This window comes from Oreochromis aureus, linkage group 6 (assembly GCF_013358895.1).
Source record: "Oreochromis aureus strain Israel breed Guangdong linkage group 6, ZZ_aureus, whole genome shotgun sequence".
NCBI classification, from domain to species: domain Eukaryota; kingdom Metazoa; phylum Chordata; class Actinopteri; order Cichliformes; family Cichlidae; genus Oreochromis; species Oreochromis aureus.
This window is the reverse complement of record NC_052947.1, coordinates 3981715-4008065: the sequence shown is the minus strand read 5'-3', so window position 1 is coordinate 4008065 and position 26351 is coordinate 3981715. Positions and strand designations below refer to the sequence as shown.

The 26351-nt window shown below is 37.9% G+C and overlaps 1 protein-coding gene across 1 annotated transcript; it reads left to right on the top strand.

Annotated features, from left to right (window-relative positions):
- Window positions 1–26087, top strand: tmem132a (transmembrane protein 132A). Its single transcript, XM_039613116.1, has 13 exons — window positions 1–106; window positions 1399–1454; window positions 1538–1753; window positions 1861–2048; window positions 2955–3083; window positions 6795–7058; window positions 7136–7288; window positions 7683–7878; window positions 7966–8109; window positions 9353–9555; window positions 24660–24879; window positions 24960–25151; window positions 25236–26087. Exons 1-13 carry the CDS (start codon window positions 1–3, stop codon window positions 26085–26087), a joined length of 2919 nt encoding a protein of 972 aa, XP_039469050.1.
- Window positions 26088–26351: the final 264 nt, after the last annotated feature.

Below are 26351 nucleotides of genomic sequence, written 5' to 3'. Positions count from 1 at the left end.
ATGTCCTCCATTGAGAGTGTCGCCAGACACACAATGCAACCGACCATCGAGTATCCGGCAGCAAACGTCTCCGCAGGACAATCGGGCTCTCCCAAGCCCAGGAGTTGTCAGTTTCATTAAGGGACCAGTTGATCAAATCCATAATTCTTCTTTAGGTTTTTAGAGAACAAGTCTGGGAGACTCTCTTAGGGTTAGAGAATAAGCAAGACTATACAAAGATATGAGAAGCCAAGCAGGAAAGATAAGGGAGAAGGAGAAAGTGTGGCTGCCTCCGTCAAGAGCCAAGAGAAGAGCACGATGTAAAAGGACCAAAGCATTGCTATCTTGTATTTATTTGAGAGCAATTTAAAATAAGATAAGTCACGTTTTTACTCTCTATGTGTTTATCCACCGTTCTGCATTGAAACTGTTAGTTATGAATCTCTGGCTCTCTGTCTTTGTCCCGTCTTCTTACCCTTGCAGCAGATGGCCCCGCCCCTCCCTGAGCCTGGTTCTGCCGGAGGTTTCTTCCTGTTAAAAGGGAGTTTTTCCTTCTCACTGTTGCCAAAGTGCTTGTTCATAGGGGGTCATATGATTGTTGGGTTTTTCTCTGTGTGTATTATTGTAGGGTCTACCTTACAGTATAAAGCGCATTGAGATGACTGTTGTTGTGATTATGCACTATGTAAATAAAAATAAATTGAATTAAAAATGTGGATTGCATGGATTGTCTGTGAATGGCCTCAATATGGCAGTAATGAAATGGATGATGTTGGAGATAAAAGGAGACAGACTGCTTTACTTTGGTACATTTTAATTTATGTTCATTTTAGATTTGCGCTGACATTACCACACATGGACTGGTCATCGTAGAGTCCAGAATTTAACCCCACTGAGAATCTTTGAGATGTAGACGACTTTATGCATAAGTGCACTCCCTCATCATCAATATAAGATCTTGATTAAAGGTGCAGCTCTGGACAGAGGCAAATGTAAAACAGCATAAGCTTCCTGAAACAATGTCACAGCGAATGCCTGCCATCAGCAAAGGCCGTCCAACTAATCAGGCAATCTGATACCACAGTGCTGTTGGTGTGTTAGGGTTCTTTGGACAAAGTATGGGTTGATGCCTCGCCCAAATATAACAGGAAGGAAGGCCGTTTATGCAAATCTCAGCAAGTCTGACATTTATGACCCTGTGATAGTAACATGTCCTTTACACCTGCTTCTCTTTTTTTACTGACTCAGTCCCTCCATCCCTCCTGCAGCCTCCTCTTCCTCTCTCCCTGCCAGTCCAGATGTCAGTCACCCCCCCTTCTTGGCAGTTTCTCCCTCTGTCCCAAGCAGAGCTCGGCCCTCTTTTCTCCAACTTTAGCCCTTTTGCCTTTTCTCAGAGTATGTTCATGCTGCCTCCAACAGGGTGGGCTACCAAGCCCGGCCTCAGGGCTTCATTCGGCCCTCACTCTGTGACACAGGTAAGCAGAAGAGAAAAGATGATGAGAGATGGAGATGTAACTGAAAACCCCCACAGATTAATCTGTATTTTTTTCATCCACAGCTTATACCAGAGTCCGTCCTCCCTGCCTCTCCGCCTTTGTCTGCCTCCCTTCTCTCAGAGAGCGTGGAAATAGAGCGGGATAAGGGAGGTCAGGAGAGGTTCAGGGTGAGGGTACTGTTTCACAAGCGAGGCAACATCAGTTCTGATCTTCGGAACTGCATCACTCTACTGGCTTTCAAGGAGACAGAGGAGCACAAGGCCTCCTGTATCACACAGGTGAAGAACAGATTTTGTAATGTTTTCTTTGTCTAATGTCTCTCTTTCTTGGTCAGTCGTTTCACTTCGTTTTCCTTTTACGACTACACGACTGTCTTGTTTCCCAGCCTCCTCTAGGTTTGTGTGTGGTAACTCTGACACTGCCCAGTTCCTGGTTCAGCAATCCACTTGTCAACCAGTCGCATCCATGGTACAGTAATACCCGCCATACACATCACTGGATGCAGAAGCGAAAATGGCAACGGAGCATACGCCATCATGGCAACCACCAGCAAGCAACTGCGCAGTTTCTGAGGTGACGTGATTGCAAGACTAAAAAAGCACCAGCTGGAAATGAATTCATAGACTTACATTATTATTTATATGGTTTATAAAATCATAGCTGTACTGGTGACTCAAATCCCTTTAGCCATTGAAATGCGGGGTGAAGAATGTGAGAGGGGTCATTGATGATTTTGGCTGCCTGTCTAAGCCTGTTGGCTGAAAACCTGTGCCAGAGTTCTGACAGGCAGGCCAATGATTTTAGAGCACACTGATGCAGTGGGCTGCAGTCTGTTCCTGTCATGAAGGCTGAGGGAGTGGAAACAGCAGGTGATGGAGAAGGTCATGAGGCTTTCCAGGAAGGCGTAGTAGAAAGTCATCATGATGGGTGTGCTGACTCCAAAGGAGTTGAGTTTCCTAAGGAGGTATAGCCGTTGGTGGCACCACCTGAGTTGTGTTGGCAGAAAATTGGTCCTCTGTGTTGGCAGAAAATTTCATGAGGTTGTCAAAGATGGTTCCCAGGTATTTGTACTCCTCAACTACCTCCACTGGCTTCCCATGGATGGTGGTGGTGACTGAAGCAGCCAGATCCCTCTGCCTACTGGAGAAGGTCACCACCATCTCTTTGGGTTTGCTCACGTTCAGTTCAGTTATGCTAATGATTAAATCCCTCTAATAAGCACTTCTAATATAAAGGCAATATTAATGCAAAGTCTGCAAAGTTACGAGCATCTGTTGAATCCAGCATTGAATATATATATGAGTAAACCTCACAGAGAGACGTTTGGCATAAGAACATGAACATTTTGTGGAATAAGTGCATTTTTCTTAACATAAGCTACAGTTGTGACTTTTACCAAACAACTGTGTGCTGTGAGCTCTTGCTTGAAGTAGTTTTCTATAAATGCCCAGTCCCACAGTGTACTCGTGTCTCTTTCAGATACCATCCAAATGTAGATGGGGACATCCAGATGGATGGTCCACGGGCCCGCAGTAACCAACGGGGTCCCATGAAAAACCATATACAGCTGTACTACTCAGTGGCTGACCTAAAGATAACAGCAGCAGGGTATGTGTTAGGTTTATATTGTGGATTGTCATTTATGCTTAGAAATATATAACCATATATCCTTAGAGGTCTATGATCGATTGCATATTGATAGGATGTCTGATCCTTAGCAGTCTGCAAAGACTCTGTGTGCCTCCCAGAGCACTCTGAGATACACACACATCCTGGGGTCATGAGAGAGTTCGTACCTTCTGTTATTGTTTCATGGTATGGTAAACACATCTATGTCTGTTTTAGCATAAGTGCCTTTTGTTTAGATGAACTGCTGGACTTCCAGGCCAGCAGATTTAGGGGAGTCGTTCACAGGGTCACATCTTGACACCCCCCCACACACACACACACACCCTACACGACACACAGACAAGGTACTCTTTGTTTACATGTATACCTATGTAAGATGTTATATGTTAATGAACCTATGCATATGCATGTAGCCACAATAAAAGGAGCGCTACAGGGAACCTGGCTGAGAGTCCGACGGAGGTCAAGTGGGTGGAACGACACTCGGCTTCAGTCGGTCTCTGCACGAGCAGTACAAAGAACTTTGACTACCTGTGTCTTGCTTTGCTGTGTAGTAGAATTATCTTGAACGTTCCAGCAAATAGGTTTATGCTAGACAAACCCATCAGTATGTTATAGTAGAATATGTTATTTTGTAAAGTGCTTTTTACTACACATTCAAATATGTATGCAGTCTTATTCTATGTGCTGTCTAAATATCACACTGTACTGTCCAAGAACACTTGGAGCATGTGGACTGGAGGAGTCAGGGATCTAAACGCACAGCTTCTGATTGGTAGATGACCTTCGACTCAGTCTACGTCACAGCCACTTGGACACATGATGAAGTCATGATGAAGATTTTTAAAAAAGAGTTTAATAAAGAATAAAGAGACTCCATTTATATAGTGCTTTACAAGTCTTATCACTTTTTCAGCCACTGATAAACACATTGATGGTTTGCTTCAGTGGATGTGTTGACTGTTACAGCTACTGTCCAATGCATTCACCTGCGTTTCAGTGTTAGAAGCACTTTGGTGAAGAAAAACAAACAGGACATGGCATGGGTCATCATGGAAGCTCGCCTTGCTAATGTGCCAGATGAGTCAATAAAAGTTTCTTAAGTGGCCAACTTTGTTAGTAATAGAAAACTAATCTGTTACAATGATGAGTGAGAAATCCTGTTTACTTGCTAATGTTAGCTCTGTTTCGACATAAAGCACAGATGGAAACTGATATCAGTACAGTGCAAACGGCAGCTTAGATTGCACGCTAAGCTCCCATCAGTCTCATCAAAGATCAGAGGCTTATCTACAATGTGCATCCAGAAAAAGCTGCTGGCCTCTCAGCTTGACAAAGTCCACCCATTAATAGGACATGGACACACCCATGAGAATGCCGACCCCTTTCTATAATCGAGTGAACTTAATCCTGATTCCAGGGACGATAGAAAGCTGGGGCCACAAGGTGATGGTGATCTAAAGCATGGGAAACTTTATGATAGAAGACAGATCCTTTTACTTTGGTATGTCTGTTATTAGATTTCACCAGATAAGCACTGCTTGCCTTCCCTGATGGAGCGCCACTGGTGCACGGCAAATAGCTGAACAGTGAGAGAGCATTAGATGGGTGTAGCTACTCTCAGGCTCAGACCACTTTGTCTTGTCCTTTTTTTTGTGTGTCTGTTGTCACTTGAGTGGAGGTCTGGTGTTGGGATAGGGCACAGACTTGTGGCCATGTGTCTACTTGTTGCCTCTGGTTCTCTGGTCTCTCACCCTGTGGCCGTGCAGTTGTTGCCATGATGTGTGGCCTCAGGTCTTCGACAATCTTTGGGACTGCTGGGCCTCTCTCTGTTTGTCTTTCATCTCCTGGGGGCGTCTGTGACACATTTCATGACAAATGCACACACACACACACACACACACACACACACACACACACACACACACAAACATGCACACACAAACATGCACACACACACACACACAATCAGCAATCTTCTGTTTTTTTTTGTGTGTGTGTGTGTGTGTGTGTGTGTGTGTGTGTGTGTGTGTGTGTGTGTGTGCTTTTACAAATGTTTCTATTTCAGGTGCTGTATGTTTTTTGTTTTTTAGTAGGTTCTATTTGTGTTCTATCCTTCTACTTGTATTTTCTACTTCTTCTCCCCATTTCCTTGAATATTTCACTTTACTTGTTTATATGAAAGTTTACCTTTTATGGAGTTTCACAGGTTTGGGAACATTTCTTTAAACATTATGCATTTCCATAATTTCCTTAGGCAGTATTGTTAAGAAGAATAGCATAGATTTTTACTGCTTTGCAGATGATACCCAATTTTCTATATCCATGAAGCCAGATTATAGAAATGTAAGACAGAAGTCTGGATGAAGTTGATGAATTTTCTGCTTCTTAATTCAGATCAAACTGAGGTTATTGTACTCGGCCCTGAAAATCTTAGAAATATGGTATCTAACCAGATTCTTACTCTGGATGGCATTACCTTGGCCTCCAGTAACACTGTGAGGAACCTTGGAGTCATTTTGACCAGGACATGTCCTTCAACGCACATATTAAACAAATATATAAGACTGCTTTCTTCCATTTGCGCAACATCTCTAAAGTTAGAAATATCCTGTCTCAGAGTGACGCTGAAAAACTAGTTCATGCATTTATTACTTCCAGGCTGGACTACTGTAATTCATTATTATCAGGATGTCCTAAAAACTTCCTGAAAAGCCTTCAGCTAATCCAAAATGCTGCAGCAAGAGTCCTGACAGGGACTAGAAAGAGGGAGCAGATTTCTGCCCTACAGTGGACCCCTGGTATTTGCGGGGTTAGGGACCACAACCGCCTGCGAGTAGCTGAAATCCATGAATACTTGAGACACCCTCTAAAAACACTTTTATCTGCCTATTTTAATAGTTAAAAACCAAATATACATTAAACTACCATCTAAAACACTCTAATATCATTTTATCATCTTGAAACAGGTCTCTCTTGAAGGGAATCGGTGAATCCGTGAATACTGCACCACAAGTAGGTGGGGTCGACTGTATAGACATTGTCCTCATTGGCTCCCTGTTAAATCTACAATCAGAATCCTGCTCCTCACATACAAGGTCTTAAATAATCAGGCCCCACCTTATCTTAATTACCTCATAGTATTGTATCACCCCAGTAGAGCACTTTGCTCTGAGACTGCTGGTTTATTTGTGGTTCTTAGGATATTTAAAAGGCAGAGCCTTCAGTTTTCAGGCCCCTCTTCTGTTGAACCAGCTCCCAGTTTGGGTTTGGGAGCCAGACGCCCTCTTTAATTCTAAGATTAGGCTTCAAACTTTACTTTTTGATGGAGCATATAGTTAAGGCTGGATTGGATGACCCTGAATCCTCCCTCAGTTACCTTGTAATAGTCTTAGGCCGCATTTCTTGTCCACTCACCTCTTTTTCACTCTCTATTGAATTTAATCATTAGTTATACACTTTAGAATTTGGCTTGGTGTGTGTTTTTTGTCCTGTCGCCTCTGCTTCCTTTTCCCTCCCCTGCCCCCCGAGTCCATATGGGGTCATCTGATGGGGTTTCTCTCTAATATTGTAGGTGCTACATAAATGAAATTGAGTTGAACTGAATTGAGTCCAAATGCTGATGAAATTAATTTTAGGCTTCGGGCCTCTGACTTTAAACTGTCCATTTGTCCTAACTCATCCTTGCAGATGTGTGGAGGACAGAGATGTGAAATCCCAGAGGCAACTTTTCTATATCAAAGCAGTGACCCTGAAGGAGGCAGAGGACAAGAGGAAAGAGCAGAGCAACACCAAACAAAACGAGTCCTGTACGAGCGGACAAGAAGAGGAGGAGCTCAACCTGGACTCCCATGTGGTGATTCGCTATCACAGAGGCCCAGTCCTAATAGGACAGCCAATCAGAGTCTCAGTGAATCTGAGAGCTAACGTCAGTGGTCATTTTGCAGCCATTAGGTAATTAAAAAGAACATTTGTGCAGCTCTTCTTTCAAGTCTACAGCTGCTGTCAATAGCCACTCTTTGTGTCTTCAGGATGAAGGTGAAGAAGGGCCTGGTGTCAATAGTGGCCCGGAGAACTTTGACCTCTGACATGTGGACAGTGACCCTGGAAAGAACCCAAGCCTCCAAACACGATGTGTTGTCCATCCTCTGCCAAAGACAGAGAAAACTAAAGCAGCCACATGAGTAAGTTCAGCGACACCTTTTCCCAACATATTAATAAAATATTTAAGTCAGCCATCTTTATTAAAGAACTAAGTCTGCAATGACTTTACTGCAATTTCCATAAAGTGAGGTTGGGGTGCACCCTGGAGGGGTTTCCAGTCTGGTGCAGGGCTAACACAGAGAATGGCAGCTGGATAGTGTGGTGGAACGACTACACACCTTTGGAGTGGAAGTCCCAAGTTCGATTCCTTCCCAGTATCCAGTAAGGGTCCTGGCTAGGTCCCCCCATGCCAAAACACCAAGCCCTGCAATGGCGTGGCTATGTCTGCAGCCTGGAAATGGCACATATGATTGTCTATGTGGTTAATAAAGCTCATTTCTTCTTTCTTTGAATGTGATCTCGATCTGCCTGCAGTCCCACTCTCCTCCAGCAGGTGGCGTGTTTGTCAGTCGACGGCTTGAGGCGCAGCTTCGGTGTTGCCATGATGGTGCCTGCTAATTGGTGGGTGGAGTACTCCAGACGTACTACCGTCCCGTCATCCCATGTAGGAGCAGTGAGCATCTTTTCATTCACAGATCGTCACATCTTTGGCATTGCACCTATAACAGAGGTACGTGATTCTTTTAAAGTCCATCAGATGCCCATCACATGTCATCTGATTGCTCTGAAGGTGTGTTTCCCGTTGGTCTGTCCACAGAGTAACACGTTGATCAACACAGCTATACTGAACAACCAGCCCGTGCTGCTGCCCGTCATTGTGCTGGCTGTAAGCCACGACGAGAAGATGTCAGATGTTACCTCTGCAGTCACATGTCACTCCATCAATGAGAATAGTATCAAGGTGCAACATGTCTCACAACACACATTTCACAATTTCATGAGCAGTCTGGTTCTGCTGGAGGTTTCTTCCTGTTAAAAGAGAGTTTTTCCCCGACACTGTCACCGAAGCGCTTGCTCAGAGCTGGTCATATGATTGTTGGGGTTTTCTGTGTTGTATTATTGTAGGTCAGGGGTCTCAAACTCGCGGCCCGGGGGCCACTTGCAGACCACGTCATGTCACTATGAGCAGAGAGTACAAACATGCTGAGGGCTGTGTTAGTTCAGTGAGAGAGTCACAAACTAATGTGTACACTCATGTCTGCATTTTATTTTGTTAAATATGAACCCAATGACAGCAGAAGTGCTGCCACATATGTGGGCAGACAGAAAAGACCAATGTGTTTGTTTGGTAGATCAATTAAAGGATTCAGTTAGTTAAGAGGGAGTTTGCAGTTTTATCTTGTTATACAATATTTGAAAAAACACAAACAAACAAAACATTTCAGTATTATTTGTTTGTGTTTTCTTGTTTGTTTGTTTGTACTCCTTGAACACTAAAGTGTCCTCCAATGAGACGACAGTGCCAGCTGTGGCCCACAGCTCATTTCAGTTTGTAGGGTCACCTTACCATATAACGCACCCGGAGGCAACTGTTTAAGTTTTATATAATTAATAAATTAAATTCCATTTTTAGTTAACCAAAAAAATTGTGCTTAAAGTAAAAGTCAAAAACAGTTAAACAACATCTTGGAGTCTTTTTCAGTGGCTCCGTTTTGCCAGGTTATCGTAGAGATGGCTCGAATGCTGTCGCTTGACATTCAAATTTGACCTGCACCTGGTTCATCTTAAGTTTAGTTTGTGCTGTTGACTAGGTCCAAAGTTAAGACTAAACTTCAGTGTTTCTAAACCTCTCTGGGTAAATGGACTGGTACTTACAGTATACAGGGCCTTTCTGCTTCATTTCAACACTCAGAGCAATTAAAGCCTCATTTCGGTGATATTTTCCGAGGTTTGTAACGTTGGCTTTAGAGATGTCTGAATATAACAGAATTCAACTCCACTCCGAGCGTAACGTGCCTTTTAAAAAATCACAACCCAAACATTATCATCCATCTACCAAACTGCGTTTAGAGAGGTTTAGCACAAATCTGAAAAGCATGCGAGACAGCTAATTGAACATCAATGCCAAAAGGAAACCAGTGCGATTACTTTTAACTGTATAGATGAAACAAATAGCATATTTTGCATGTGTCTCTTCCATACAGGTTTCCAGTGACTGCTCTACCCTCTACGTTGATGGCAGTGAATCAGGATTAGGGTCGACCTGTGCAGTGGTGGAGTTTCATCTGGGCATGCTCAGTGGGTCTGTGTGTCTGGAGGTTTGGGCTCCATCCATGCCCCTGCATGTCTCCTTGGCAGACCCTACTCTCAATGTCATTGATGGCTGGAACCTGATCACAGAGAAAGGGTAAAAACTAGGCCCGCTGTGTCTTCAGTCTGTTTTAACTTGTTGTATTATAGTTCATTGCATCTGTGTTTATCTCCTCTCTCCTCTGGAGATGTAACCATTTCCTTAAAGGGCTGTTGAACTACACTGACTGTTCTACTGCTTGGTCCAAACTACACAATACCTAAATGAAAACAGAGAAAACTGAAAACTGAAATGGTTTATGTAATTAACTCATCATGACCCCACAATCATCCGGTCTAGCATCATTTTACCAGACAGAAATAATGTGCAGTATTAAATCACTATAAAATACACTACATTCATACACTACATTCATATACTGCATTCATATATTACATTCATATACTGCATTCATACACTACATTCATACACTACATTCATACACAGCATTCATATACTGCATTCATATATTACATTCATATACTGCATTCATACACTGCATTCATATACTGCATTCATATATTACATTCATATACTGCATTCATACACTGCATTCATATACTACATTCATACACTACATTCATATACTGCATTCATATATTACATTCATATACTGCATTCATACACGGCATTCATATACTACATTCATACACTACATTCATATACTGCATTCATACAATGCATTCATATACTGCATTCATATATTACATTCATATACTGCATTCATACACTGCATTCATATACTACATTCATACACTACATTCATACACAGCATTCATATACTGCATTCATATATTACATTCATATACTGCATTCATACACTACATTCATATACTGCATTCATATATTACATTCATATACTGCACTCATACACTGCATTCATATACTACATTCATACACTACATTCATATACTGCATTCATATATTACATTCATATACTACATTCATACACTGCATTCATATACTACATTCATATACTGCATTCATACACTGCATTCATATACTGCATTCATATATTACATTCATACACTACATTCATATACTACATTCATATATTACATTCATATACTGCATTCATATACTGCATTCATACACTGCATTCATATACTGCATTCATATATTACATTCATATACTGCATTCGTATACTGCATTCATACACTGCATTCATATACTGCATTCATATATTACATTCATATACTGCATTCATACACTGCATTCATATACTGCATTCATATATTACATTCATATACTACATTCATACACTGCATTCATATACTACATTCATACACTACATTCATATACTGCATTCATATATTACATTCATATACTGCATTCATATACTACATTCATATACTGCATTCATATACTGCATTCATACACTGCATTCATATACTGCATTCATATATTACATTCATATACTGCATTCATATACTGCATTCATACACTGCATTCATATACTGCATTCATATATTACATTCATATACTGCATTCATACACTGCATTCATATACTGCATTCATATATTACATTCATATACTACATTCATACACTGCATTCATATACTACATTCATACACTACATTCATATACTGCATTCATATATTACATTCATATACTGCATTCATATACTGCATTCATACACTGCATTCATATACTGCATTCATATATTGCATTCATATACTGCATTCATATACTGCATTCATATATTACATTCATATACTACATTCATACACTGCATTCATATACTACATTCATACACTACATTCATATACTGCATTCATATATTACATTCATATACTGCATTCATACACTGCATTCATATACTGCATTCATATATTACATTCATATACTGCATTCATACACTGCATTCATATACTACATTCATACACTACATTCATATACTGCATTCATACACTGCATTCATATACTGCATTCATACACTGCATTCATATACTACATTCATACACTACATTCATATACTGCATTCATATATTACATTCATATACTGCATTCATATACTGCATTCATACACTGCATTCATATACTGCATTCATATATTACATTCATATACTGCATTCATACACTGCATTCATATACTACATTCATACACTGCATTCGTATACTACATTCATACACTGCATTCATATACTGCATTCATATATTACATTCATATACAACATTCATATACTACATTCATACACTGCATTCATATACTGCATTCATATATTACATTCATATACTGCATTCATATACTGCATTCATATACTGCATTCATATATTACATTCATATACTGCATTCATATACTGCATTCATATATTACATTCATATACAACATTCATATACTACATTCATACACTGCATTCATATACTGCATTCATATATTACATTCATATACAACATTCATATACTACATTCATACACTACATTCATATACTGCATTCATATATTACATTCATATACTGCATTCATATACTGCATTCATATATTACATTCATATAGAACATTCATATACTACATTCATACACTACATTCATACACTGCATTCATATATTACATTCATATACTACATTCATACACTGCATTCGTATACTACATTCATACACTGCATTCATACACTGCATTCATATATTACATTCATACACTGCATTCGTATACTACATTCATACACTGCATTCATATACTGCATTCATATATTACATTCATATACAACATTCATATACTACATTCATACACTACATTCATACACTACATTCATACACTGCATTCATATATTACATTCATACACTGCATTCGTATACTACATTCATACACTGCATTCATATACTGCATTCATATATTACATTCATATACAACATTCATACACTACATTCATACACTGCATTCATATATTACATTCATATACTACATTCATACAGTGCATTCGTATACTACATTCATACACTGCATCCATATATTAAATTCATATACAACATTCATATACTACATTCATACACTACATTCATATACTGCATTCATATATTAAATTCATATACAACATTCATATACTACATTCATACACTACATTCATATACTGCATTCATATATTACATTCATATACTGCATTCCTATACTACATTCATACACTACATTCATATACTGCATTCATATATTACATTCATATACTGCATTCATATACTACATTCATACACTACATTCATATACTGCATTCATATATTACATTCATATACTGCATTCATATACTACATTCATACACTACATTCATATACTGCATTCATATATTACATTCATACACTGCATTCATATACTGAATTCATATATTACATTCATATACTGCATTCATATATTACATTCATATATTACATTCATACACTGAATTCATATACTACATTCATACACTACATTCATATACTGCATTCATATATTACATTCATATACTACATTCATACACTACATTCATATACTGCATTCATATATTACATTCATATACTGCATTCATATACTACATTCATACACTACATTCATATACTGCATTCATATATTACATTCATACACTGCATTCATATACTGCATTCATATATTACATTCATATACTGCATTCATATACTGCATTCATATATTACATTCATACACTGAATTCATATACTACATTCATACACTACATTCATATACTGTTTTCATATATTACATTCATATACTACATTCATACACTGCATTCATATACTACATTCATACACTACATTCATATACTGCATTCATATATTACATTCATATACTGCATTCATATACTGCATTCATATATTACATTCATATACTGCATTCATGCACTGCATTTGTATACTACATTCATACACTGCATTCATATACTGCATTCATATATTACATTCATATACTACATTCATACACTGCATTCATATACTACATTCATACACTACATTCATATACTGCATTCATATATTACATTCATATACTGCATTCATATACTACATTCATACACTGCATTCATGTACTGCATTCATACACTGCATTCATATACTACATTCATATATTACATTCATATACTACATTCATACACTGCATTCATATACTACATTCATATACTGCATTCATATATTACATTCATATACTACATTCATATACTGCATTCATACACTGCATTCATATACTGCATTCATATATTACATTCATATACTGCATTCATACACTGCATTCATATACTACATTCATACACTGCATTCGTATACTACATTCATACACTGCATTCATATACTGCATTCATATATTACATTCATATACCACATTCATATACTACATTCATACACTGCATTCATATATTACATTCATACACTGCATTCGTATACTACATTCATACACTCCATTCATATACTGCATTCATATATTACATTCATGTATTGCATTCATACACTGCATTCATATACTACATTCATATATTACATTCATATACTACATTCATACACTGCATTCATATACTACATTCATATACTACATTCATATACTGCATTCATATATTACATTCATATACTGCATTCATATACTGCATTCATACACTGCATTCATATACTGCATTCATATATTACATTCATATACTGCATTCATACACTGCATTCATATACTACATTCATACACTGCATTCGTATACTACATTCATACACTGCATTCATATACTGCATTCATATATTACATTCATATACAACATTCATATACTACATTCATACACTGCATTCATATATTACATTCATACACTGCATTCGTATACTACATTCATACACTGCATTCATATACTGCATTCATATATTACATTCATATACTACATTCATACACTACATTCATACACTACATTCGTACACTGCATTCATATATTACATTCATACACTGCATTCGTATACTACATTCATACACTGCATTCATATACTGCATTCATATATTACATTCATATACAACATTCATACACTACATTCATACACTACATTCATACACTACATTCATATACTGCATTCATATATTACATTCATATACTGCATTCATATACTGCATTCATATATTACATTCATACACTGCATTCATACACTGCATTCATATACTACATTCATACACTGCATTCGTATACTACATTCATACACTGCATTCATATACTGCATTCATATATTACATTCATATACAACATTCATATACTACATTCATACACTGCATTCATATATTACATTCATACACTGCATTCGTATACTACATTCATACACTGCATTCATATACTGCATTCATATATTACATTCATATACAACATTCATATACTACATTCATACACTACATTCATACACTACATTCGTACACTGCATTCATATATTACATTCATACACTGCATTCGTATACTACATTCATACACTGCATTCATATACTGCATTCATATATTACATTCATATACAACATTCATACACTACATTCATACACTACATTCATACACTACATTCATATACTGCATTCATATATTACATTCATATACTGCATTCATATACTGCATTCGTATACTACATTCATACACTGCATTCATACACTGCATTCATATATTACATTCATACACTGCATTCAGTATACTACATTCATACACTGCATTCATATACTGCATTCATATATTACATTCATATACAACATTCATATACTACATTCATACACTACATTCATACACTACATTCATACACTGCATTCATATATTACATTCATACACTGCATTCGTATACTACATTCATACACTGCATTCATATACTGCATTCATATATTACATTCATATACAACATTCATACACTACATTCATACACTACATTCATATACTGCATTCATATATTACATTCATATACTGCATTCATACACTGCATTCATATACTACATTCATACACTGCATTCGTATACTACATTTATACACTGCATTCATATACTGCATTCATATATTACATTCATATACAACATTCATATACTACATTCATACACTGCATTCATATATTACATTCATACACTGCATTCGTATACTACATTCATACACTGCATTCATATACTGCATTCATATATTACATTCATATACAACATTCATATACTACATTCATACACTGCATTCATATACTGCATTCATATATTACATTCATATACTGCATTCATATATTACATTCATATACTGCATTCATACACTACATTCATATACTACATTCATACACTACATTCATATATTACATTCATATACTGCATTCGTATACTACATTCATACACTGCATTCATATACTGCATTCATATATTACATTCATATACAACATTCATATACTACATTCATACACTGCATTCATATACTGCATTCATATATTACATTCATATACAACATTCATATACTACATTCATACACTACATTCATACACTACATTCGTACACTGCATTCATATATTACATTCATACACTGCATTCGTATACTACATTCATACACTGCATTCATATACTGCATTCATATATTACATTCATATACAACATTCATACACTACATTCATACACTACATTCATACACTACATTCATATACTGCATTCATATATTACATTCATATACTGCATTCATATACTGCATTCGTATACTACATTCATACACTGCATTCATACACTGCATTCATGTATTACATTCATACACTGCATTCGTATACTACATTCATACACTGCATTCATATATTACATTCATATACAACATTCATATACTACATTCATACACTACATTCATACACTACATTCATACACTGCATTCATATATTACATTCATACACTGCATTCGTATACTACATTCATACACTGCATTCATATACTGCATTCATATATTACATTCATATACAACATTCATACACTACATTCATACACTACATTCATATACTGCATTCATATATTACATTCATATACTGCATTCATACACTGCATTCATATACTACATTCATACACTGCATTCGTATACTACATTTATACACTGCATTCATATACTGCATTCATATATTACATTCATATACAACATTCATATACTACATTCATACACTGCATTCATATATTACATTCATACACTGCATTCGTATACTACATTTATACACTGCATTCATATACTGCATTCATATATTACATTCATATACAACATTCATATACTACATTCATACACTGCATTCATATACTGCATTCATATATTACATTCATATACTGCATTCATATATTACATTCATATACTGCATTCATATACTGCATTCATATACTACATTCATACACTACATTCATACACTGCATTCATATACTGCATTCATATATTACATTCATATACTGCATTCATATACTGCATTCATATATTACATTCATACACTGAATTCATATACTGCATTCATATATTACATTCATACACTGCATTCATATACTGCATTCATATATTACATTCATATACTGCATTCATATACTGCATTCATATATTACATTCATACACTGAATTCATTTACTACATTCATACACTACATTCATATACTGCATTCATATATTACATTCATATACTGCATTCATACACTACATTCATACACTGCATTCATATACTGCATTCATATATTACATTCATATACTGCATTCATACACTGCATTCATATACTGCATTCATATATTACATTCATATACTACATTCATACACTGCATTCATATACTGCATTCATATATTACATTCATACACTGCATTCATATGTTACATTCATATACTGCATACATACACTGCATTCATATACTGCATTCATATATTACATTCATATACTGCATTCATACACTGCATTCATATACTACATTCATACACTACATTCATACACAGCATTCATATACTGCATTCATATATTACATTCATATACTGCATTCATACACTACATTCATATACTGCATTCATATATTACATTCATATACTGCATTCATACACTGCATTCATGTACTACATTCATACACTGCATTCATATACTGCATTCATATATTACATTCATATACTGCATTCATACACTGCATTCATATATTACATTCATATACTACATTCATACACTGCATTCATATACTACATTCATACACTACATTCATATACTGCATTCATATATTACATTCATATACTGCATTCATATACTGCATTCATACACTGCATTCATATACTACATTCATACACTACATTCATATACTGCATTCATATATTACATTCATATACTGCATTCATATACTGCATTCATACACTGCATTCATATACTGCATTCATATATTACATTCATATACTGCATTCATACACTGCATTCATACACTGCATTCGTATACTACATTCATACACTGCATTCATATACTGCATTCATATATTACATTCATATACTGCATTCATATACTGCATTCATACACTGCATTCATATATTACATTCATACACTGCATTCATATACTGCATTCATATACTGCATTCATATATTACATTCATATACAACATTCATATACTACATTCATACACTGCATTCATATATTACAGTCATACACTGCATTCGTATACTACATTCATACACTGCATTCATATACTGCATTCATATATTACATTCATATACAACATTCATATACTACATTCATACACTACATTCATACACTACATTCGTACACTGCATTCATATATTACATTCATACACTGCATTCGTATACTACATTCATACACTGCATTCATATACTGCATTCATATATTACATTCATATACAACATTCATACACTACATTCATACACTACATTCATATACTGCATTCATATATTACATTCATATACTGCATTCATATACTGCATTCGTATACTACATTCATACACTGCATTCATACACTGCATTCATATATTACATTCATACACTGCATTCGTATACTACATTCATACACTGCATTCATATACTGCATTCATATATTACATTCATATACAACATTCATATACTACATTCATACACTACATTCATACACTACATTCATACACTGCATTCATATATTACATTCATACACTGCATTCGTATACTACATTCATACACTGCATTCATATACTGCATTCATATATTACATTCATATACAACATTCATACACTACATTCATACACTACATTCATATACTGCATTCATATATTACATTCATATACTGCATTCATACACTGCATTCATATACTACATTCATACACTGCATTCGTATACTACATTTATACACTGCATTCATATACTGCATTCATATATTACATTCATATACAACATTCATATACTACATTCATACACTGCATTCATATATTACATTCATACACTGCATTCGTATACTACATTCATACACTGCATTCATATACTGCATTCATATATTACATTCATATACAACATTCATATACTACATTCATACACTGCATTCATATACTGCATTCATATATTACATTCATATACTGCATTCATATATTACATTCATATACTGCATTCATATACTGCATTCATATACTACATTCATACACTACATTCATTCACTGCATTCATATACTGCATTCATATATTACATTCATATACTGCATTCATATACTGCATTCATATATTACATTCATATACAACATTCATATACTACATTCATACACTGCATTCATATATTATATTCATACACTGCATTCGTATACTACATTCATACACTGCATTCATATACTGCATTCATATATTACATTCATATACAACATTCATATACTACATTCATACACTGCATTCATATACTGCATTCATATATTACATTCATATACTGCATTCATATACTACATTCATACACTACATTCATACACTGCATTCATATATTACATTCACATACTGCATTCATACACTACATTCATATACTGCATTCATATACCGCATTCATATATTACATTGATACACTGCATTCATATATTACATTCATATACTGCATTCATATATTACATTGATACACTACATTCATATACTACATTCATATACTGCATTCATATATTACATTCATATACTACATTCATACACTACATTCATATACTGCATTCATATACTACATTCGTATACTGCATTCATATATTACATTCATATACTACATTCATATACTGCATTCATATACTACATTCATATACTGCATTCATATACTACATTCATACACTGCATTCATATACTGCATTCATATACTACATTCATATACTGCATTCATACACAACATTCATATACTACATTCATATACTGCATTCATATATTAAATTGATACACTACATTCATATACTACATTCATATACTGCATTCATATATTACATTCATATACTACATTCATACACTACATTCATATACTGCATTCATATACTACATTCATATACTGCATTCATATATTACATTCATATACTACATTCATACACTACATTCATATACTGCATTCATATACTACATTCATATACTGCATTCATATACTACATTCATACACTGCATTCATATACTGCATTCATATACTACATTCATATACTGCATTCATATACTACATTCATATACTGCATTCATACACTGCATTCATACACAACATTCATATACTGCATTCATATACTGCATTCATATATTACATTCATACACTACATTCATATACTGCATTCATATACTACATTCATATACTGCATTCATATACTACATTCATACACTGCATTCATATACTGCATTCATATAGTACATTCATATACTGCATTCATATACTGCATTCATACACAACATTCATATATTACATTCATACACTACATTCATACACAACATTCATACACTGCATTCATATACTACATTCATATACTGCATTCATATACTACATTCATACACTGCATTCATATACTGCATTCATATACTGCATTCATATATTAGAGCATGGTGTCAAATTTTGTCCAAATTAAACACACGGATCACCAGAAAGAGTCAGTCGGGGCCCAGGGTAACAACAACCGCCTCCAGTACTACTTGTCAACAGGGTCCTGGTGGAAACTGTTGGCCAAAGACAAAAGAAGAGAAGAGCGGGAAAGCGGGAGTGTGGCGATGACAGTAGGGATGCTGAATGTAGGGAAAGTAGGGACGAGCAGGAGACCAGGTAGGAGGAAAGCAAGAGGAATCGGAGATGGATTCAAGCTGTTGATGAGGAAGGTCCACACAGATGGACCACATCTCTGAAGAAGGTACAATCTGAAGTTTGGGCACTTTGCTGCTCTGAAGCATTCATGTGCATGTTAACAATGCCACAATCTTCCTAGGAGTACAAATTCTAGCACCCGAAGGTCAAAGCATGCAATGTTCAGAGAAACAAAAAAAGAAAAAACAACAGCTACATCTCAGACTTAGTTCAAGTTCACAATCAGACAAAGACTGAACAAATCTGGGTTTTCTGGAAGTGCCACATGATGACACAGATTTGCAGAGTTCCATCTGAACAAACTAGAAGACCAGAACAATGACCGTACCAGACCAATGTGTGGCCGTAATGCACAGCAGCATGTTTGGAGAAAACACAGCATATCAACACAACACTGCACAACAACTGCCAAGCACTGGGGGGGAGGAGGGGGGCGTGATTTGGGTTCAGCCATCTGTCCAACAGTTAAAGCTTGGCCAAAACTGGGTCATGCAACGGGATGATTATGAAAAATATATGTTTCACAGTTTGTATATTTAAAAAAAATCCTCATTCAGGTCAGTGAGCGAGGCAGAGTGTGGGAGAAGCAGAAAAACTGCACTGAAATCTTTTCAACCTGCCAGTAATCCAATAATTACCACCACACAACCATAATTTTACACTCAAGTCAAAGCTGAATTTCTCTTCTTTCAAACAAGGTCTTCCTCAGATCCAGCAGATGAATTGTCTTTGGAGGCATATGAGTGAGTGGTCAGAGGTTTACAGACACTCATCATGAGGCACAAACATGGACTTTATTTACCCTGCCAGTCAAAGTCTGGATAAGATAAGATAAGATAAGATAAGATAAGATAAGATAACTCTTTATTGTCATTGCACAGTTATACATAGTACAATAGTACAATGAAATTGGAAAACATTGTTATTATTGCATCTTGTTAGGAAAATAAATATTATTAATGTTATTATTGTTACTGTTGTTATCCCCCCAAAAAGTCCAGGGAGGTAGCCAATCAGGTCAGCTGTTAGCACTGATTAGGACTGTTGCCCTGTTGTACTTGAGTCTATTTGTTCGGGACCTCAGCAGCCTGAACCTCCTGCCAGACGGCAGCAGCTTAAACACCCGGTGTCCTGGGTGTGTACCGTCCCGTAGGATGCTGCGTGCCCTCTTGAGACAGCGAGTGCTGTACAGGTCCTTCAGGGAGGGAAGAGGATGTCCAGTGATTTGGGGGCCATATTAATGACCCTCTGAAGTGGCTTTTTGTGTGCTGTGGTGCAGCTGGAGAACCCCACACAGATGCAGTATGTCAGCACACTTTGAATGGAGCAGCGGTAGCAGACGGTCAACAGCTCCTTCTTTAGGTCCATTTTCTGAGGATTCTCAGAAAGTGGAGATGCTGTTGGGCTTTCTTTAAAACCACAGAGGTGTTAGAGCTCCATTGGAGGTCTGTGTCTATGTGCACACCTAGGAACTTGAACCTGGAGACCCTTTCCACGCACTCCCCGTTGATGCTGACAGGCTGCAGCTCAGACTTCCTCCTCCTGAAGTCGACTACCAGTTCTTTTGTCTTGGTGGTATTGAGGTCCAGGTTGTTATCTACACACCAATCTGACAGCCTCTGAACGACAGCTGGGATAGGCTCCAGTGCCCCCCGCGACCCTGAAAAGGATAAGCGGAAGCGAATGGATGGATGGATATATGGAGTTATGTAGTTAACATGTTTTATATTCTAGATTCCTCCTAATATCCACCGTTTGCTTCGATTACTGCTTTGCTCACTCTTGGCTCTCTCTCTCCATGACCTTCATGAGGTCGTCACCTGAAATGGTTTCCAACAGTCTTGAAGGAGTTCCCAGAGATGCTGTGCACTTGTTGGTCCTTTTGCCTTCACTCTGCAGTCCATCTCATCCCAAACCATCTCCATTGGGTTTAGGTCAGGTGACTGTGGAGGCCAGGCCATCTGGTGCAGCACTCCATCACTCTCCTTCTTGGTCAAATAACCCTTACACAGCCTGGAGGTGTGTTTGGGGTCATTGCCCTGTCCTGTCCTGGCGTGTTGCTGCAGGATGCTGTGGTAGCCATGATGGTTCAGTGTGGCTTCAGTTTTGAATAAATCCCCAACAGTGTCACCATCACACCTCCGCCTCCATGCTTCACAGTGAGAACCATGCATGTAGAGACCATCATTCACCTTTTCTGTGTCACACAAAGACACGGCAGGTGGAACCAAAGATCTCAGATCTGGACTCATCAGACCAAAGCACAGATGTCCACTGGTCTAGTTTCCATTCCTTGTGTTTCTTGGCCCAAACAAATCTCTTCTTGTTGCTTTTTCTTAGTTGTAGTTTCTTAGCAGCTATTTGACCATAAAGGCCTGATTCACACAGTGTGCTCTGAACAGTTGATGCAGAGATGTGTCTGCGACAGGAACTCTGTGTGGCATTGATCTGGGTTGTAATCTGAGGAGCTGCTAACTTGCAACTAAGGTTGTTGTTGTTATTGTTTTTTGTATAATTACAAAGTTCAGTGGGAACATGAATGTTAATGTAATTTGGGGCTTTTAATAACAACCCCCCCCCCCCAAAAAAAGAAAAAATTGACTACATCATTGTGCCTCAGAGCTCCTGACGAGACGTCATTTGAGAAAGAGAATGTGTTGGCATTAAAATATCAGTGTTGTCATCGGCAACATTTGGATGGAAAACACTAGGGGTGCAACGGATCAAAAATCTCACGGTTCGGATCGGATCACGGTTTTAAAGTCACGGATCGGATCAATTTTCGGATCAGCAAAAATAGAAAAAAAAAGACAAAAATTCTACTCGCCCTTTACTTATTTAAGTATTTTTGCCTATTAAAAACATTCAACTGAAGACTCATTCCACGCACTTATATTAAAACAAATTAAGGTGCAATATGGACATTATGGACCATGCTGGGCAGCCTCTGCATCATCTGCACATGGCCATAAACAACCAGAGGAGTCTGTTCAGTGACAGGTTGCTTCTCCCAAAGTCAAGTCCTTTGTCCCACACGCCATCAAATTGTTTAACTCCTCGCTGGAGGGGAAACGGGGACAGAGGAGGGGGAACAAGTAAGCTGTAGTGCCTTTTCACTGTGCAATAGTTTTTGTTAATATCCAACGGTGCAATAGACTCACAATACTTGAAATGTGCCGTTCCTTGTATCCTTATTCCTATTTATTCTATTTATCCCTTTTGTATACTCTGTATTTATATATGTGTAAACATTGTATATTTCTGCTCACATTCTGCAACTTCTGTGGGTGCTGTGCTACTGAAACTGAATTTCCGGAGGAACCCACCCGAGAAATAAATAAAGTTTCATCTAATCTAATGTAATCTATAGGGCAGTGCAGGGCTTTGTATCTACCTCTCCGCTGTGATATAACGGGCGGTCACGGTCACGTGGCTTTCCGTTGCCCTGGAGCTCCACCCATTTGTAGTTGGAGCAACAGAAGATGCCTGGGACAGTTCAGCCGTAACTTTAAACTTCTCCTGCTCATACATGCTTGGAAGGATCTTGTCACTGAAGTGGACGCAACGAACGAGATATCATAGCGTGGGTCAAGCACGTTCATCACAGTTTAAACCTTGTTTTGCACAACAGACGACGGCCTCCCGTCTGCAGCTAAACACCCCATTAGCTTTTAGCTTTAGCCCGGTCGGACTGGGCAGCAAAGGGCTGCTTAAATGCCAAACTCCTCTGCTCCCTACTTGGACCGCTAGCGCTACCGCTTGACAGACTGACGACGCGCACCATACACATACTTTTTTTTCTTTTTCGAATCTTCGGATCACGTGCGTACCGAACCGTGGAGTGGGATCGGTTCGGATTTCGGATAAACCGTGATCCGTTGCACCCCTAGAAAACACGGTTCTCTCTTTCTTTCAGAGTAAACTTGCACGCACATTTCTCCAACATGCAGACACAAATACGTCAGGATCTTTAATCCCTCGTGTGTTTTCTTCTTGCTCAGGTGTGTGCCGGTGTATCAGCGCTCCTCAGTCCAGGTTCTGACCCAGTTCACAGCTCAGGACTCCCACAGCAGAACCACACACCACCTGGGTTCCTCAGATTGGTTTGTAGATGTGACTGAGCTGGTCCGTAACTGGCTGAGAGTAGAAGACCCCCGTGTGGCTTCCCTCAGTCCCCAAAACATCTTGATAGGATTAAGACCTGGAAAGACATCACTGCACGTAGGCGACAGTTGTGCATGAGTTAACTGCTATTGTTTCACTCCTTGAGCATCTCCTCTCACTCTCACCTTCTTCCTTAGGTTATCTCGGAGCAGTGGGATGGCATGTTGGGCGCATGTGACATCACTGTGTCCTCTGACACTGTCAGCGCTGGTGACCTGTCTGTACAAGCAGTCAGTGGCCTGGGAATGTCAGTGAAGTCCAGCCCTGCCCTCCCCTCCATCATCACAGCAACAGTGACAGCCTACAACACCATGTACCGCTATCACCAGGTGACAAACACTCTTTTCATTCCACTTCCTGAAGTCTCATTAATCCACTGAAGCTGAGATAAATTTGTCCTGTTTTCTCTGTAGGAGGCCTCCGTCAGTGTCTGGCTGCAGTTCAGTGACGACACTGCGTCCCTCCTCTCCTCTTTCAGTGACCTTCCCTTCTCCCTGCGTCTCTCCTCATTGGCTGAGAGTGTTGTTATGGTGACACCCAGTTCCAATCAACGCGTCTTTGCTCAGGGTGACGGAGGTGGGCCTTTACTGCAAGCAGAGCTTCTGGTTTCTACGTGCGCCGATCAGCTGATTGTCTCAAACTCTTTTGGTGAAGAGAACGAGGAGCAGCAGGCTTCTACAAGACGAGAAGGGACCCGGAGGCTGGCGAGGGGATCAGGCTGGATAAGGGTCAACTTAGACCTGGACTTCATGCAGACGGTAGCCAAGAAGAGCGAGGATGGTGTGGCGTTTGAGTTTGACATTTCAGACACACTGGTTGAATCACACGGTGACACTTACTCATCAAACAAAGATGAAAATTGGAACGAGAGCACCAGCAGTAACTACTATGAGAAAGTAAGTCAGACCATGACTAACAGAAGGTGGAATGAGGTGGACAAAGGAGGCATGGTCAGTCGAAACACTCTAGAAAGAGCAGTGCTGATGCCGAGCCTGGACGAAGGCAAGGTGTATTTCTTTCCAAGCCAGGATAAAGGAGGAGCAGAGGAAAACGAGCAGGGAACTCATGAGTTGGAACTTGGCGTGGGTGCTGTCCTCTCTCTGCTCTGTCTCTTTGCTGTCCTCTTTCTGGCTAACTGTCTGCCCTCCACCTTGCGACACAAGTCGAGGAGGACGAAAGAGAGAATGGAAGGACAACTGGAGGGAGGTGCGACAGAAGATGGAGAGGAGATGAAAAGGGAAAAGGCCAAGGACTGGAAGACATAGGAGAGGAAGAACATAGAGGCTTAGCTAAACAGAGAACAATGGAGAGAGTTTTAAAGAAGTAGAGATAATTTGCTGATTTTCACGGCACGTATTGTATTTGCAGCTGATACTGACACCTTCTCTTTGTTAGACTCATATCAGGATCTAATGAACTAAAACTCAAACTGTTCTATTCAAACACTTTAAACGTTTAATTCAACCAGTTTGAGCACGAGCGGAGCTTTAATTTGAGAAAAACAACTTGATTTTTAATTTTTTTAATTT